Source organism: Monodon monoceros, unplaced genomic scaffold (assembly GCF_005190385.1).
Source record: "Monodon monoceros isolate NGI ecotype Baffin Bay Population unplaced genomic scaffold, NGI_Narwhal_1 Super_Scaffold_6, whole genome shotgun sequence".
NCBI lineage: Eukaryota > Metazoa > Chordata > Mammalia > Artiodactyla > Monodontidae > Monodon > Monodon monoceros.
Window position 1 is genome coordinate 31319914 of NW_021703783.1, and position 16833 is coordinate 31336746.

The 16833-nt window shown below is 40.1% G+C and overlaps 2 protein-coding genes across 14 annotated transcripts in view; one reads left to right on the forward strand and one right to left on the reverse strand.

Annotated features, from left to right (window-relative positions):
- ZCRB1 (zinc finger CCHC-type and RNA binding motif containing 1) overlaps positions 1 to 3026 on the reverse strand; it is a 15964-nt gene extending 12938 nt beyond the window's left edge. The window contains exons 1-2 of the mRNA XM_029204909.1: positions 2821 to 3026; positions 1692 to 1777 (exon numbers count right to left, since the gene is read on the reverse strand). Of these exons, the coding sequence (XP_029060742.1) occupies positions 1692 to 1775 (84 nt within the window). The 5' untranslated portion in view covers positions 1776 to 1777; positions 2821 to 3026. The remainder of the gene's footprint in view (positions 1 to 1691; positions 1778 to 2820) is intronic.
- Positions 1 to 16833, forward strand: part of PPHLN1 (periphilin 1) — a 205834-nt gene that overhangs the window by 63080 nt on the left and 125921 nt on the right. For 3 of the 13 annotated variants that reach the window (XM_029204901.1, XM_029204899.1, XM_029204907.1), the window contains exon 1: positions 3072 to 3126. The exons of 1 other annotated variant lie outside the window; for it this stretch is intronic. Coding sequence is in view for 1 of the 12 variants with exons in the window: in XM_029204906.1 (XP_029060739.1) it covers position 13765 (1 nt within the window). In the remaining 11 variants the exon portion in view is untranslated. Of the gene's footprint in view, positions 1 to 3044; positions 3127 to 3175; positions 3340 to 3454; positions 3589 to 4017; positions 4029 to 13722; positions 13766 to 16833 lie in introns of those variants that run through there. 9 more of the 13 variants (XM_029204895.1, XM_029204903.1, XM_029204900.1 and 6 more) reach the window with 7 other exon arrangements.

The window sequence follows — 16833 nt, forward strand, 5'->3', positions numbered from 1 at the left end:
TGTGTGTGTGTGTGTGTGTGTGTGTGTGTGTGTGTGTGTGTGTGTGTATGTATATCTATCTATCTCACATCTTCTTTATACATTCATCTGTTGATGGACATATAGGTTATTTCCATGTCTTGGCTATTGTGAATAGTGCTGCTATGAACACAGAGGTGTATGTCTCGTTTCAAATTATAGTTTTTTCTGGACATATGCCCAGCACTGGGATTGCAGGATCATATGGCAACTCTACTTTTAGTTTTATGAGGAACCTCCATATTGTTTTCTGTAGTGATTGCACCAATTTACATTCCCACCAACAACGTAGGAGGGTTCCCTTTTCTCCACACCCTCTCCAGCATTTATTGTTTGTGGACTTTTTAACGATGGTCATTCTGACCAGTGTGGGGTGGTACCTCATTGTAGTTCTGATTTGCATTTCTCTAATAATTAGCTATGTTTAGCATCTTTTCATGTGCCTATTGGCCATCTGTATGAAAGACAGTTTTCTACGTAACATTTCTAATGGCTTCTCATTTCATTCAGAGTCCTTACCATTATCTATGCAAGCCCTATAAGGCACCCCTGAATGGGCTTACCTCTGATTGCCCCTCCTCTCCACTTTATTTACTCTGTCTGCCTGAAATGCTTGTCCCCCCTAGACATCTGCATAGCTGCCTCTTACTTCCTTCATGTCTTAATCGAAAGTCACCTTCCTAAAGTAAAATTTCACCATTTAATAACCCTCCTTTCCTGCTTTATTTTTTCTCCTTAGCACCTAACACCTTAGTATTAACTTAGTATCTAACAAATAACATCATTTAAATTTTTTATATTTCAAATTGTTTCTCTATCTTGCTACATTGTGAGTGCCAAAAGGGATTTTCATCTTTTTGTTCACTGATGTGTACCTAGTACTTGTAAGTGGTCCTTGGCATATAGTAAGTGTTCAATAAAAAGAGATGTCTCTATTTGGATACAAGGAAGGACAATAAAGTTTGTTTTCTTCTCTGTCTGAGACTCAAGCTATGTTAATGAATTAATCGAGTACTATGTATCACCTATGCAGCATCTCTCTACTGTACTTAACATCTACCCAAAGTAGCAGAGAAAAGAGGGCACACTTGTAGATACGACTCATGTCATTCCTTCCAGTCCCTCTCAACCACCCATCTGCAGGACAGGCACAGAAGGAAATTTTGTTCTCTGTAAGGTAACAAGGTGAAAGAAGATGTTGGAAGGGATTTTTTTCTCCTCCAGTCACCCCTATCCTGAACTGAAAACAAACTTTGTTAAACTGTTAAGTTTTTGCCACATATATAAATTAAGATATACTTTCAGGATTGGAGGATTAGGAAAGGGATCTGTTTTGCTTCCATCAGCCCTTCCTCCAAAACCCCCACCCCACTACCAGTTTCAAAAGCCAAGTAAGCAAGGAGGAAAAATCAGCATCATTATGCTAGTAGTGGCTTCTGTGTTTATAAAAAACTTGTTATCCTCTGTAAAGCACTGGGAATTCTCTTTGGAAATTACAAGTGTCTAATTTTTTTCACTTACTTATGTTTACCATAGAGGTCTTTGGTATTAATGATTTAAGTGCATTGTAATGTATTTATTATGAATTTTGCCTAAGAGAACTGTTTGATTAAGCTACATTTGTATCTCAAATAGAGAATTCAGTGGATAACAATACTAATACAAAAACTTACCCGGTATAAGTCATTGTTGGTCAGGGAAAAGGGCAGGTTGGATACATACACTGTGCTTTTACTTGGGGCCAATCCACCACTCATTTCTAAAAAACAAACAAACAAACCCAGGAGCAATTTAAACCAGGTATTCTTCATTCCAAGTAAAACCAATACTATAGGCAAGTGACAAATTTATATACTTTCCTTCTTAGTAATACTCAGGAACATTGACTCCAGCTGGGTGAATTAAGGAATTCCTTTTCTCCAGACACCACTTAAAAGAGTTTTCTGGTCCTTCTTTCAAGTAGATTCTTTACACTAACCCCTTTCAGTGATGGAATATGGTGTGAATGGAGAGGTGGGTTTCAAACAGATGAAGGAAAAACTCTGAGGCTACTCTTAACCTCCCCTCAGGCTGAGAGCAAGAAAGTGTTTTCACATATACCTAATACCCTGCCTACCCACGTGAGAAAGAGCCTGGGAGCTCAGAAAAAAACTTAGCTGTTGATTTTCACTAATCTGCCTGGGTAACTTTTTGGTGGTCTTAACATTTTTCTCTGGAGCGGTGCTAAGAGGAAATTTTAGCCTCACATTTTGACGATGTAAATAAAGTTCTTTCAAATCTCTAATTTTGCATATTATTGATAAATTATGAAATGATACATTTCATTATTGGAATAGTTTTCAGGGCCCTGAAGGGTATTGACCTGTATATGTATTTTTCAGTTTACAAATATAATCTGTAATTCATTTTCATACCGTATATTGCAAAGTCAGCAAATTATCTCTGAAAATTATATCAGACTCAATCAACCAAGTTCAAATTTTCGATTTAAAAAGTGTGTGTGGTGTATTTACGATCACAAATGTCAAAATATTGATTCTAAGGCGTGCCAGTTCGCGATGTAATGGGAAAACCGCTTGATACTTGGGATGTTTTGGGGGACAACTTCATCGACAGGTCGCTTTTTAAAAGCTTCCAACTGAAACTCTTCACACGTTAGCCGTTCTGGTGAGAATGCGAGGGCAGGGAAAAGTAAAGGTCCTGGAGTAAAAAGGGTGGCGGGAGAGAGGGGCAAATGTTTCCGGCAGCTGGGTCTGGGGAGGAGCCCGCAGGGAGAAAGGCCGCAGCTGGGTAGTCGTTTACCTTCAGGTGGGGCAGGCCCGGGAGACTAGAAGAGCGCGAGCCCTCAGCTCGCTCGGGGCTCAACCCCGACAGTTCGTCGCCCCTTGCAGCTGCCTTGGCATCACGGGTCCTGGGAAGGGCCAGGAGCCGGCGACAAGAAGTTAGCAGCAGCGCCTCTTCCAGACTGTCCTTTGACCCAAGCCCCGGAGGCGGGTCTAGGGGCGGGCGCTTTTGCCGACGTCTTCGCGCGCGCCGGAAGTGCCTCGCTGGGAGCGCTGCGACGAGTGGACGACAACGTTTACGGGGTCTCCCGGCGGCCCAGAGTCGGTGAGCGCGTTTTACCTTTCCGAGAGGTGGACGGGGACGGGCACGGGCTGCTACACCGGGGAGAGGGGAGTGCGCGGGCGGGCAGGCCTTTCCGCGGCGGAACCTGGAGTCTTCCGCTGCATTTGAATGGTGCAACGATTCTGCTCCTGCGGTTGAGGGTGGGGAGACGCAGCGGAGTTTGGAATAAAGGAAAGTGTTGAGTCTGTGATACAGGTTCGCTTCTCTTTAGTATCGTAATATGCAAAAAGAGGACTGAACTAGGTGACTTCAACGAGCCGAGGTCAGTTAGTAAGTCGGTAAATTTACTTATTGTGTTCGACGTACCCAGTTCGGTTATAGGCACTTCGGCAGCTACAAAAAAGTGTAAAGCGGCCCTTTTCTGGAGGATATCTCAGTCTCGTTGGGGAGACAAGGTCAACCTGGGGAGACTCGGATTCACAGAATGACTCATCCTGAATATTGGTATGGACACATGTTAACTTTCTTGGCACCTTTTTTCTTCCTGTAAATCTGTAATGGGCACACACTGCTTTTTCCCCAAGTGGCTGTAAACAGGCCCATCATTCCGACAGAAAAAACAGAAAATAATGCAAGGTAGTTTATACTTAACTTCTACCCACCAGCACACACAGACCAGGCCTCTAATCACTCCCTGGGAGCCTGCGTGCCAGCAGCCTGGAGCTCAGAGCCTCTCCTGGAGCCTGCACAATCAATCCAGACTGAAGCCGATGTCTTCTAGAGAGACGGAAGTGCAACCCAGCCAGGGCGCAACAGAATTTTGAGAGGCCCGAATGCCTCCGCGTCCACCAGGGGACCGTTGGGACTAATTCTCTTGGCAAACTTGTGGCCAGCCAAAACTGCCATGCTTCACATCCCTGTTATCCTGGGTTACCGTCCAAGATGTAAGCCCCTTTGGTCTTCTGTGCTACACCCCCATCCCCGTGCTGCTTTGTGCTCGCTCCCTCTGCCTTGATTTAGGCTTTCACTGCTTCTCCCTACTTTTCTTCCACATTTCACCCCTCAACACAACAACTGGGCTCCCTGAAACCTTTCTTCCTTGCTTAACAAACATTTACTTATTCAGCCTCTTTATGGAAATTTTCTTACGTCTCCTGACCCTAACTAACACTTGTTTTTTCCCTCCAGCCCTTTCAATTGAGCCCTTTCTTTTGACACCTGCGTTTGTGGGTGGGTCATGGCTCTAGCCATATGGAACTGATTTCACTTTCTTAATGCTTTTTTCTTCAGGCATCGTCTTTGCAAAAGTTCTTTGATTTTCCTGATCCTTACCCTACCTTTTTCTGGATAATTCCTATACCTGCTAAAGCTCTCAGTTTAGTCAATTTCTCTGAGGGGGTGTTCCCTGACTTCCCATAGACAGAATTAGGTACCCTTGCTGTGTGCTAAGTGCCCTCTACTTCCCTTTTAGTAGCACTTATAGGATGTATCCTGATTGTTTATCTCTTTGTCTGTGCTACTAAGCTAGGCTTTTGGGGAGGGACTGTGTTTGTCTTGTTTACTTTTGTAACTCCAGTGCCTAATAGGCAGTCAAGTATTTCTTGAATCATTGCAGTTGCTGCAGATACAGCCTCAGAAGTCAGGCGGTTGATGTCATCTCCTGACTTTAAAAATGTAAAAATCTGGGCTTCCCTGGTGGCGCAGTGGTTGAGAGTCCGCCTGCCGATGCAGGGGATGCGGGTTCGTGCCCCGGTCCGCGAAGATCCCATGTGCCGCGGAGCGGCTGGGCCCGTGAGCCATGGCCGCTGAGCCTGCGCATCCGGAGCCTGTGCTCCGCAACGGGAGAGGCCACAACAGTGAGAGGCCCATGTACCGCAAAACAAACAAACAAAAACAAACAAACAAAATGTAAAAATCTTTCAAAAGACGCCAGCTGCTAGTCAGCTACAGCTGATTGTGTCTGTGTGACTGTGTGATCCCAGCGTTGCCAGAGTGTCCAGCCTTTTCAAGGAAAGTTGGAAATACAGTTTCTTAAAGGGTTATCTTCCAGTTTTTAAGTGTGGTCAATGGACTAAAGTTTTATTAAAAAAAAAAAGAAACCTGGGGCTTCCCTTGTGGCGCAGTGGTTGAGAGTCCGCCTGCCGATGCAGGGGACACGGGTTCGTGCCCCGGTCTGGGAAGATCCCAGATGCCGTGGAGTGGCTGGGCCCGTGAGCCATGGCCGCTGAGCCTGCGCGCCTGGAGCCTGTGCTCCGCAACGGGAGAGGCCACAACAGTGAGAGGCCCGCGTACCAAAAAAAAAAAAAAGGAAAAGAAAAAAAAAAAAGAAACCTGGGCCAAACATAAGTCACACGTGGGCTTCGCAGCCATTGGTATGGAATCTTTTGTAAGTGTTGTAGGGTTCAGAAATGGGCTTTCTGGAGAATAATAGATTTTGAACTGGGCCTTTATGGATGTTTGGAAGTTGAGTGAGAGAATGGAAAGAGGTATTGCGGTTTGGGAAATAAGACAATTCCAGGGTAGTGTTTGTTACTTTGTGACCCAGTGAGGAGGAAGGCATGAATGATCCTTTCCGAGAGAACAGAAGTTTAGGTGAGATGGTAGAAGGGGGCATGTAAAGGGCAGAGATGTTTGGATTTGTTACAGTTAATTAATAAGAAACTGTTTGGGTTCTTGATCAGGGAAACTTCAAATATGAATGACATATTAGCAAAGTTAATTGAGTATCCTTTTTTTTTTTTTTTTTTTTTTTTGCGGTACGCGGGCCTCTCACTGCTGTGGCCTCTCCCGTTGCGGAGCACAAGCTCCGGATGCGCAGGCTCAGCGGCCATGGCTCATGGGCCCAGCCGCTCGGCGGCATGTAGGATCCTCCCGGGCTGGGGCACGAACCCGTGTCCTCTGCATCGGCAGGCAGACTCTCAACCACTGCGCCACCAGGGAAGCCCTGAGTATCCTTTTTTAAGGGTGAAATGGAGGGTAAAAGACTGGAAGGAGGCTGACCGCTAAAGACTGTAAACTCCATCCAGATGTGAAATGAGATGTAGATTTGAAAATATTACACACAAACTTTGCCTATTTGAGTAATGTCTGTTACTTGATCACTTATGATGAACAATAATCTACTACTAAGTATTTAATACTTACATAAAAGAAGTTTCCTTAAAGCAGTGAAAAGTCAAGTAACTTGTGAAACTACTAAAGAATGCAGTACTTTACTAGTACTAAGGTCTATTGTTCATTATGAAGCAGTCAGCGATCTCCTTTCCTCTAGCCTCTTCACCTTCAGTCCTTCCTGTATACTGCCAGGTTAATGTCATTTGGAATGACATTTTTTCCCCTCACCTTATTTCTAGGTTTAAAAGCCTACAGGGAGCTCCTCCTCTAGTTTTTCGCATTTTTTTTCTTAAGTATTTAGTTGACATGTATCTTTATTTTTTTTAAATTTATTTATTTTTGGCTGCGTTGGGTCTTCGTTGTTGCGTGGGCATTCTCTAGTTGCAATGAGCGGGGGCTACTCTTCGTTGTGGTGCGCGGGCTTCTCATTGTGGTGGCTTCTCTTGTTGCAGAGCACGGGCTTTAGGCACACGGGTTTCAGTAGTTGCAGCATGCAAGCTCAGTAGTTGTGGCACACGGGCTTAGTTGCTTCGCAGCATGTAGGATCTTCCCGGACCAGGGCTCGAACCCGTGTCTCCTGCATTGGCAGGCAGATTCTTAACCACTGCGCCACCAGGCAGGTCCCTGTTTTTTTGCTTTGTTGTGCCATTTAATGCCCTTAAATTTTGTTTTCTCTGTCCTTGCCTGTTTGCTTTGTGAAGCAAGGTGATATGGTGGAAAGGGCTTGGTTTTTAAAGTCATACAGGCCTGAGTCTGATTCCAGGCTCCGTATGCCTCTGAGATTTGAGCTTTTCAGAGCCTCTGTGGTTTTTTTTCTGGAATGGGAGGGATAATATCTACTTCAGGGGAGGAAAGGAAAGCTTGTTGAATACCTATGCAGGCTCATTTCCCACTCCTTTGCAGTGCCAGTCTTCTGCCCTGGTAGTTTGTATCTTTCTCATGGACGTTTTATCTTCCCCAATTCCTTTCTGTTTTCTTGGATTCTACCATTGACTGTTGTTCATCTACACTTAAGCACTCTCTCAAGATTATATTTAAATTTTCTTGGCTTTTTTTTAAGTATCATTGCCTGCATTTATCTCTCCCTGGGCACTGAACAATGATTAATTCCTGTGGATTCTTTATTTTGACCATTTTAATTGACATCCAATGTTATTTTTTTTCTTCACAGACTTTAACTATATTCTAAAATTCATTTTTGTTTTAGATGTCTGGAATTTTAAACATTTTCAAGTAGAAGTAGTATTATGTAATTTTTAGGTTCAAGTCTATACTTTAAAACTTCTTGTTTTAATTTACGATATCAGGAATATGTTTACCTTGCTTTAACATCAATGGATCTCATCCTCAGATAAGTTTAAGATTAAAAAAAAATGTCCCAGGCAACTGTATAGGGATTTCAGAGGACAAGACCTAGGCATTAGTATTTTTTTTTAAAGCTCTTTAGATGATTCTAATGTGCAGACAGGGTTGAGAATCACTGCTTTAGGTGCTAGAGCTAAAGGATTCTCATTGGTACCTTTTGCTCAAAAATGAAGTGGCATTAGTGTCATGAGAAGTGTAATAGGAGCCATAATCTAATAGTGCTCATTGGAAGTTTTCTGAGTAACCAAAAGCTACAAACTATTATTTAGGTTCTTCAGAATGGCTCATGTAGTGGTCATATGAATAATATATTTATTTGATCAATATTTAATAAGTACCTTTACTGTGCTAAGCAACAGGAGTAAGAAAGGTACACATTTGTTGCCTTTGCAGTGGTGTTTAGACTGGGAGGGAGGAGAGGAAGGAAAGTAAATTGAATGTAATGTTATATAGCACTAGGTAGAGGGTGAAGGCAAATAAGTAGAAGAAAGATATTCTAGGCAGGAGAAAAGCATGCCATGATATGGTGGTGAGAAATAGTGGCACACTTGCAGAACAAGATGTAGTTTGTTATGTCTGGAGGTTCTGGAGGCTGTTGGGGAATTGGTAGGAGGTGAAGCTGGAATGGTAGGAGCAAGGTCATAAATAAGCTTTTTCAAGTTTAGGCTGAGACTTCATTCTTTGGGATATGGGGAATAACTGAGATTTTAAAATCAGGTGTCTTATCAGAATGAACACTCTGGCTGCAGTTTGCTGAGTGGAAGAGATGACATCAGAAGCAAGGAGACCAGTGTTTTACTGTTAGGGAGTCCAATGGCTAGATTAAGAGCATATGAACAAAGACAGTGGTAGCTGGGCTCAGGAAGTGGAGATACATGTACCTTATATATTGAGGTGGTAGATATACCTGGATTTAGTTACTTAGATATGAAAAGTTTTGGGTCTTGTGTGACTCAGTTTTCTGATTTGGGCCTTTGGGTATCTGATATAGTGTCATTGACCAAAATGGGGAAAACAGGAGATAAAGCAGTTTTCTGAGAAGTGTGAAGAGCTGTTCTGGCATATTGAGTTGGAGGTGCTGTGAGATATCCTCTTGAAAGGAAGTGGAGATGTGGGAATCATTTATCCAGAGGGGACATGTTACCAGCTTTAATAGATTTACTCCATGAATACTGAGCACATACGTTGTGCAAATTATTCTAGGTGCTTAATATTAATGAACAATGTAGAGATCCCTGCTTTCATATAGTTCACATTCCTAGTAGCAAGGGACCAATAATATACATCAAAGTTATATAGTATCTTAGATGATTAATGCTGTGAAAAAAATAGCAAGATTAGGGGGATCTGGTAGAAAAATGACATTAAGAAGACATTGGAGGTGACATTGAAGGCTTTAACCATGCAGATACCTGGAGAAAAGCATCCTGGGTGGGCAATTGCCAGTGTGAAGGCCTATGGCTCATCTAAAGCATGAGGTCAAATGTGACCTAATTGCTAACCATGGTTTGCTATCAAAATAGTTACTGAATGAATATAAAGAGTGAAAGGAATGCATTTGGGAAGGAGGGAAAGCTATTTATCCTGTGTGTATTTAATACTGGAAGCTGGCTAGAGCAATGTACAGTTTCTCTGTAGTCTAAGCTGCTATTATAACCTTTTAGATAAAATGAAAAACGGATCTTTCTCTGTTGCCTTGCCTGTGGATTCAAAGCGTGAATAGTTTGACAGAAGAATATTGCCTGTGACTTTCCAGTTTCTCAATTTCCAGGCTACTCTTACCGAGAATTCAAGTCCTTCCTGTCATCTTTGCCTTCAATTGAAGCTAACATGACAGTGGTTGGGTAGCTCAATGGAATGCTCTAAGAAAGCTTATTTCTTCCTGGACATAAATATACCATGATGGTATATTAAACGTACTCTATTGAATATGGCATAAGAGAATGAGATTTTTGTAATCTACGACCAGTTATTAGCAAACTTCTAAATGAAGCCTACATTCCCCACACTGAATTCTAATTCTATTCTCTGCTTAATTGTCACGTAGAGGGGTCCTTCCATTTTTCAGTTGTATTCAGTTTTCATACGGTGTTGGATCAGAGAACTTTACTGGAGTACTTCTGATACTTCCTTAATGGGAGGAGATTAGTGAAGTGATGACAGGGTAAGTAACATGATCACTTCACTGGGAGTCAGAGCACCTTAGTTTAAATTTAGCTGACTGGCTTCAGTTGCAGAACGGGTCAATAGCCTAAATCTGGATAATGTCATAAACATGTGCCGCTAATCATAAGGTTACTGTACTCATCAGTTATTTTTATTTATTTATTTATTTTACATCTTTATTGGCGTATACTTGCTTTACAATGGTGTGTTAGTTTCTGCTCTGTAACAAAGTGAATCAGTTATACATGTGTTCCCATATCTCTTCCCTCTTGCGTCTCCCTCCCTCCCACCCTCCCTATCCCACCCCTCTAGGTGGTCACAAAGCACCTAGCTGATCTCCCTGTGCTATGCGGCTGCTTCCCACTAGCTATCTATTTTACGTTTGGTAGTATATATATGTCCATGCCACTCTCTCACTTTGTCACAGCTTACCCTTCCCCCTCCCCGTATCCTCAAGTCCATTCTCTAGTAGGTCTGTGTCTTTATTCCCATCTTACCCCTAGGTTCTTCATGACATTTTTTTTTCTTAGATTCCATATATATGTGTTAGCATATGGTATTTGTCTTTCTCTTTCTGACTTACTTCACTCTGTATGACAGACTCTAGGTCCATCCACCTCACTACAAATAACTCAATTTCGTTTCTTTTTATGGCTGAGTAATATTCCATTGTATACATGTGCCACATCTTCTTTATCCATTCATCCGATGACGGACACTTAGGTTGCTTCCATCTCCTGGCTATTGTAAATAGAGCTGCAATGAACATTTTGGTACATGACTCTTTTTGAATTATGGTTTTCTCAGGGTATATGCCCAGTAGTGAGATTGCTGGGTCATATGGTAGTTCTATTTTTAGTATTTTTTTTGGTTTTTTTTTGCGGTACGTGGGCCTGTCACTGTTGTGGCCTTTCCCGTTGTGGAGCACAGACTCCAGACGCGCAGGCTCAGCGGCCATGGCTCACGGGCCCAGCCGCTCCGCGGCACGTGGGATCTTCCCGGACCGGCGCACGAACCCACGTACCCTGCATCGGCAGGCGGACTCTCAACCACTGCGCCACCAGGGAAGCCCTATTTGTAGTTTTTTAAGGAAACTCCATACTGTTCTCCATAGTGGCTGTACCAATTCACATTCCCACCAGCAGTGCCAGTGTTCCCTTTTCTCCACACCCTCTCTAGCATTTATTGTTTCTAGATTTTTTGATGATGGCCATTCTCATCAGTTATTTTAAAGCCCTTTGAAAGTTACAAAAAAGATTCTTTGAATTCAAGGTGATATTAGCATATTCTTCCCTTATTATCCTATAGTACCTTCGTTATATCCTCCTGCTCTAATACCTTTTCCCTTTTCTGTTGTTTTAATTAAAGATCCGGCTTAAAGCCGATCTTCTTTACAGCCGAATGTTCTTTCTTTTGTATGTAATCATCAAACTGTGTCTTCTGTTTTGTTTTGCTAACAGTACAGGGTTGCATATGGAATCGTCTATTTATATTACTGCCTTCCCCAATTATATAGACTTCTTTTTTTAAAATTAATTTTTATTGGAGTATAGTTGCTTTACAATGCTGTGTTAGTTTCTACTATACAGCAAAGTGAATCAGCTATATGTACACATATATCCCCTCTTTTTTGGTTTTCCTTCCAATTTAGGTCACCACAGAGCATTGAATAGAGTTCCCTGTGCTATACAGTAGGTTCCCATTAGTTATCTATTTAATACATAGTATCAGTAGTGTATATATTTCAATCCCAATCTCCCAATTCATCCCACACCCCCCTTCCCCCTTGGTAGTCTAGGTTTCTTAAGGATAAAAGAAGTTTAATAATTTGGCATGGGCCTTACCAGTGGTGTTTGATTTTTGGGGGTGTTTTCTACTAGTAGGTGCTAATTATTTTGCTACACCAAGTTCTGTTTAATTTCACCATTACATTGTGTTCTACTATTTTTATGTTCTTATTCTGAAAATACACAGTAATTTGGATAAAATAAAGAATTATATTCTGATATTGCTGTTTTGTAAAAGCAATAGGTATGGTAAGAGTACATTTAAAAACTGAATACCTGCAGATTCTGTAAAGATATTAATATTTCAGTATACTCACTGGTAAGAGGTAACTTAAAAAATGAAATAATTGATTATAAGAGATTACTTTATAGCCTAATATTTCTATTTAATCATTGTAATATAGACATGTAAGCAATTTATTTGTTATTTGTAAAGGAAACTAACTTCCTTTTGTAAAATTATTCCTATATTTACAGTAATTGAAATTATAAATTAAGATCTTTAAAAATTGTCAACTTTTTAAGGTAAAAGAAAATTTACCTTATTTACTAAACATTTTTGCTTGAAACTGAGATTTCTGTAGCTCCAGGTAAGGTGAATACTCCATTGGGGCATCATCAGGTATGAAGTCAAATATGCAAAGTTGTCATAGGATTAACTATAGGAATCGAAATTTTGGTAACAGTAGTGTAATAACTTGCTGTTCTGTGGATGCTCTCTGTTTCTAGTAGAAATTAAGTTCAAAATACAGATTGATGCCTTACAGAAGTGATTGTTACATTCAGCAAAGTCAGCTGGTGCCACATAAACTCACGTTAAAAAAATTTCTTTTAATTGTGGTAAAATATACATAAAATTTTCCTTTTTAACCATTTAAGCATACAGTTCAGTGGTGTTAAGTATTTACATTCACACTGTTGTGCAACCATCACCACCACCCAGTGCTTTTCATCTTCCCAAACTGAAACAACATACCTATTAAACAATGACTCCCCATCAGATAAATTTGCTTTTATTTAGGTTTTTTCTCTGTCTCTGGATTTTAACTCTGATCCATTTGCTTACATTTAGCTCTTCCACAACTGAATTTAATTGGTCTCTTGTCTCTTGATGATGTATATTCTAGACAGTGCTATTTTGACTTTCTGTATGATTATGTTTCTGTTTTTTGCCTTGTTCTAGCTGCTTTGTTTCCAGTTGCTAGGTTTTCATCACAATTAAATACTGTTACTTTCTTTGCTTTTTTTTTTAGCTTCTGTAAGCTGTGGATTTATTAATTAAAGTAGAAATACTGTGAGGTAATTGCAATAAAATTTTTGCTATTTGTCTTCCAAACTGCCAAGCAGAAAAAGGCAACTAGATCAGGAGTGACCTATAAATTTAAGACTATAAATACAGTCTTATTTCTGCACTCAGCTAGTGAGGCACTTCTCAAAATTTCTATAAAGCAATTAGGTGACCCTAGTCTTTCTAGTAGACCCACTCCTCTATCCTTTGAATTTCATGTAAAGTGGTAGGTAGGGCTACAGCCTTGAGTAGATTTGGAGTCACTTTTCTTTTTAAACGTAAGAATATTTGAAATACTTGGAATTTCCTTTGTTAATCGTACATGCCCCTTTTTTTTTTTAAAAATTTTACCTAAGCCTGCTCAGTGTACTTTGTATATTTTAAGAGAAAGTCATTAAAAGTTCTCCATTAAACTTATACCTAATAAGTTTGGTGTTCTTTGATGAGTCAATGATTACTGGCTTGATATTGGGATTACTTTTGAACTTGGGACCATTTATTGCCAATATAAAACTGAAGGGTTTTCCATACTGAGGATGCCAGATTTTCTTTCAATATGTGAGGTATTTTAAAGCTAGTGTTTTTAATATTCTAGGTAAAAATGACTTAAACATCTAGTGCAATCCTTTCAGAGAAAGGGTAAGAGTTATGCCCTGTCCAGCTCTCAGCTGGCAAAGTTAGGACTAGAAGTCTTCTTGATGTAATTTTCTTCTTCTTACGAAACTTGAGTGGCCTCTGGTGGTCAAAGTAATATCTTCTATTTTCAAAGATGTGTTTGAAGGGAGTCTTGCTTAATTAAGGCGCATAATTTTTTATTTTGAGAGTTTTATTTATACAAATATGGATGTTTAGTTATTTTTCTCCATTCGTACATACAGACACAAATCCTTATGTCTGTATTTTCCCGCCCACCTACAGGAGATTGTTGAAAACTTTAAATTTGATTCCTGAAAAGACTCAAGTAAGTAGTATAGTAATTATTCATACATTCTTTGTGGGCAGCCAGTAGATTTCAGTATTTTATTGCTGTATCTAGTTAAGAAACTATATAGAATTTCTTTAGAATTCTTGTAGTTTATTTTTGTTTCTCATTAATTACAAAATCTTTTCCTTATGTTCTCCTTTAGTTCATTAATTTATAGTCATAATTTTTGCCATCAATTGACACATTATACTTATTGAATGATTTTCAGGACCTTTAAAAACAGTTTCTTATTTTTATAATAGATGATAAGATGTATAAAACATGCGGTGGAAATATTTACCCTCCTATACTCCAGCCACCCCATTTTTCCCAGACGCAGGCACGGTTATGTTCTCTTGCTTATACTCCCAGAACTGGTCTGTGCAAAAGCATATATGTATTCATAACTTGCCTTTTTACTTCCAGAGTGTCAGCATACTCTACATGTTAGATTGCCCTTTGCTCTTTTTTACTTAGCAGTGTATCTTGGCAATCTTTCTATATTGTTATATATGGGATTATTTTTCTTTGAAATGGTTTGCATAGAATTCCTTTATGTGAATGTACAGCACTGTATTTAACCTGTACCCTCCTGAGGGACATTTTAGGTTGCTTTCAGTCTTTGCCATGCACATATACAAGTATACGTAGAAGTGGAATTGCCAGGTCAAAGCATATGTGCATTTAACATTTTCAATAGATATTGTCACATTGTTCCCAGTCTATTCCAAATTATACTTCCTCCATTAATTATGAGTGTTGCTTTCCTTATTCTCATCAAAACAGTTTGCTTTCTTCAGAGCTTTGGGTACTCCATTATAGTTTTAGTTTTCATCTTTTTTATTTTGAAGAAAGGTGGGCATCTTTTCAAAAGGTTGAGCCATTGTGTTTCCTTTTTTGTAAACTGTCTTCATATCATATGTCAGTTTTTCTTTTGGGTTGTTGATATTTTCCTGTGATTTGATTTCAGTTTGTTGCTGTTACTATTTCTGTGTACTGTATCTTAAGTAGTATAAAACCTAACTCATTCTTTAGACTGAAACCCTTTTACTGAAACCTGGATTCAGTAAAGGTAGGTGAGGAGAAGCAATGTTGACTATTTCTTTTCCATGTTGACTATTTCTTTTCCTTTTAAGCTTCCATCAGTTCTTCTACCTAAAAGACTGGTTACTTTGAAATAACACTGTTAATGATGTCTGATTGTAGAGTTAGAATTCAGGTTGATGTATGCATAATGTTAAAAGCTAATTTGTAATTTAAATTAACATTTCCCTAGGCATCTTTGGTTAGTTAGTTCATTTTATTTGGTCTGATTGTATTAGAAAATATTATAGGTTTGTTTGTACAGAGAAAATTAAGATTGATTTTACTATGATAGTGTTTAAAAAATATTGCTCTCATCTTCCAGTCTTTGTTTTTTCCTTAGCATAAACTAACCTAAACTATTACAGTTCTATGCTGCCAAAATGGATCGTCTATTTCTTTTCCTTCCCCATTAGTATTACATCAGAAAGAACCACCAAAAATCTCTTGACATATGGCTTCTCTGAAATATTTTTCATCTTCACTGATCTGTGGACTATGTATGTGGACTTGTTGCCTTATTTTCTATGTACTAAAAGGCCATAACTTGGTACCTGTTCCATTTTCACTTCTCGCTCATGATCATCCTTCTACACATCAGGATGGTTCACAGTTCTAACCTGCTCCATGATTACTTCACCCTCTCCCAGTTCTGCCCTGTTAACCATTTGTCATCTACTCCAGGGCTTGTTAAGCTATTCCCTGTGGGCCACCTGCCTGGTTTTGTAAATAAAATGTTTTGGGAACACGGCCACACCCATACATATATATATATTGCCTATGACTGCTGTCATTTATACTACCAGAATTGAGTAGTCGTGACAGAGACCTGTGATCTGCAGGGCCAAAAATATTTGTCTGGTCCGTTAAAAAAACATTTGCCAACCCCTTAATTACTGTATCACCATTTCATGTAAATGACCTTTGGGCTGTTTCCTGTACCCTATTCTCATCTTCTGTCTTATTTGCCTTGTTTACCTGTTCACAGATGCTCTTTCATCTGGACTCTGTAACGCACTGCATTAGCCCTCTACCCAGAAAATGTCAGCTGTCTGTTAAAGTAGGAAGCCTCTCTCTGCATCCCAAATGGGAAAAATGCTGACAGAACTTTTAATTTCAAATTTTATGAAGGTGCCTCTGCATTAAAATAAGATTATAATATTAAAAACAAAATCAAGAGTGGTTTGTCTCAGGGTTTGTTGAGTGTGTTTTGTGGGGTTTTTTTCCCTATTTATTTTGGCTGCGTTGGGTCTTTGTTGCTGTGCACAGGCTTTCTCTAGTTGTGTCGAGTGGGGCTCCTCTTCGTTGTGGTGCACGGCCTCATTGCGGTGGCTTCCCTTGTTGCGGAGCACAGGCTCTAGGTGCATGGGCTTCAGTAGTTGCAGCATGTGGGCTCAGTAGTTGCGGCACGCGGGCCCTAGAGCGCAGGCTCAGTAGTTGCAGAGCTTGGGCTCTGGGGCATGCCGGCTTCAGTAGTTGTGACTCGCGGGCTCTAGAGTGCAGGCTTAGTATTTGTGGCACATGGGCTTAGTTGCTCTGTGGTGTGTGGGATCTTCCCGGACCAGAGCTTGAACTCGTGTCCCCTGCATTGGCAGGTGGATTCTCAACCACTGTGCCACCAGGGAAGTCCTGTTGAGTGTGTTTTTACAGGAGTGTTTATTTAGTATTTTTTTCAGTTAAAACCACTTCATTGGACATAAAGAGACAGTAAGCTCCAAGGATGTAGAAAAGCTGAAACTACCATTGTACACACCATCCAGCTTTGCTTATTAGCCTTTTACACTGTTCATTAAAATGAATCTTTTCTAATTTTTACTCTATGAGAATGAAAAATCTGTGGTCTTATGCATCTTCCCACAGTTGATGAGAATAAGGTCTTTGAAGCTTTTAAATAGCCTTGGAAATAGAAGGAAGGTGGGGCTTTCTATTACATTTTTTTTTTTAAGAAAATTTCAAATTGTTTTGAAGAATTGCCATAATCA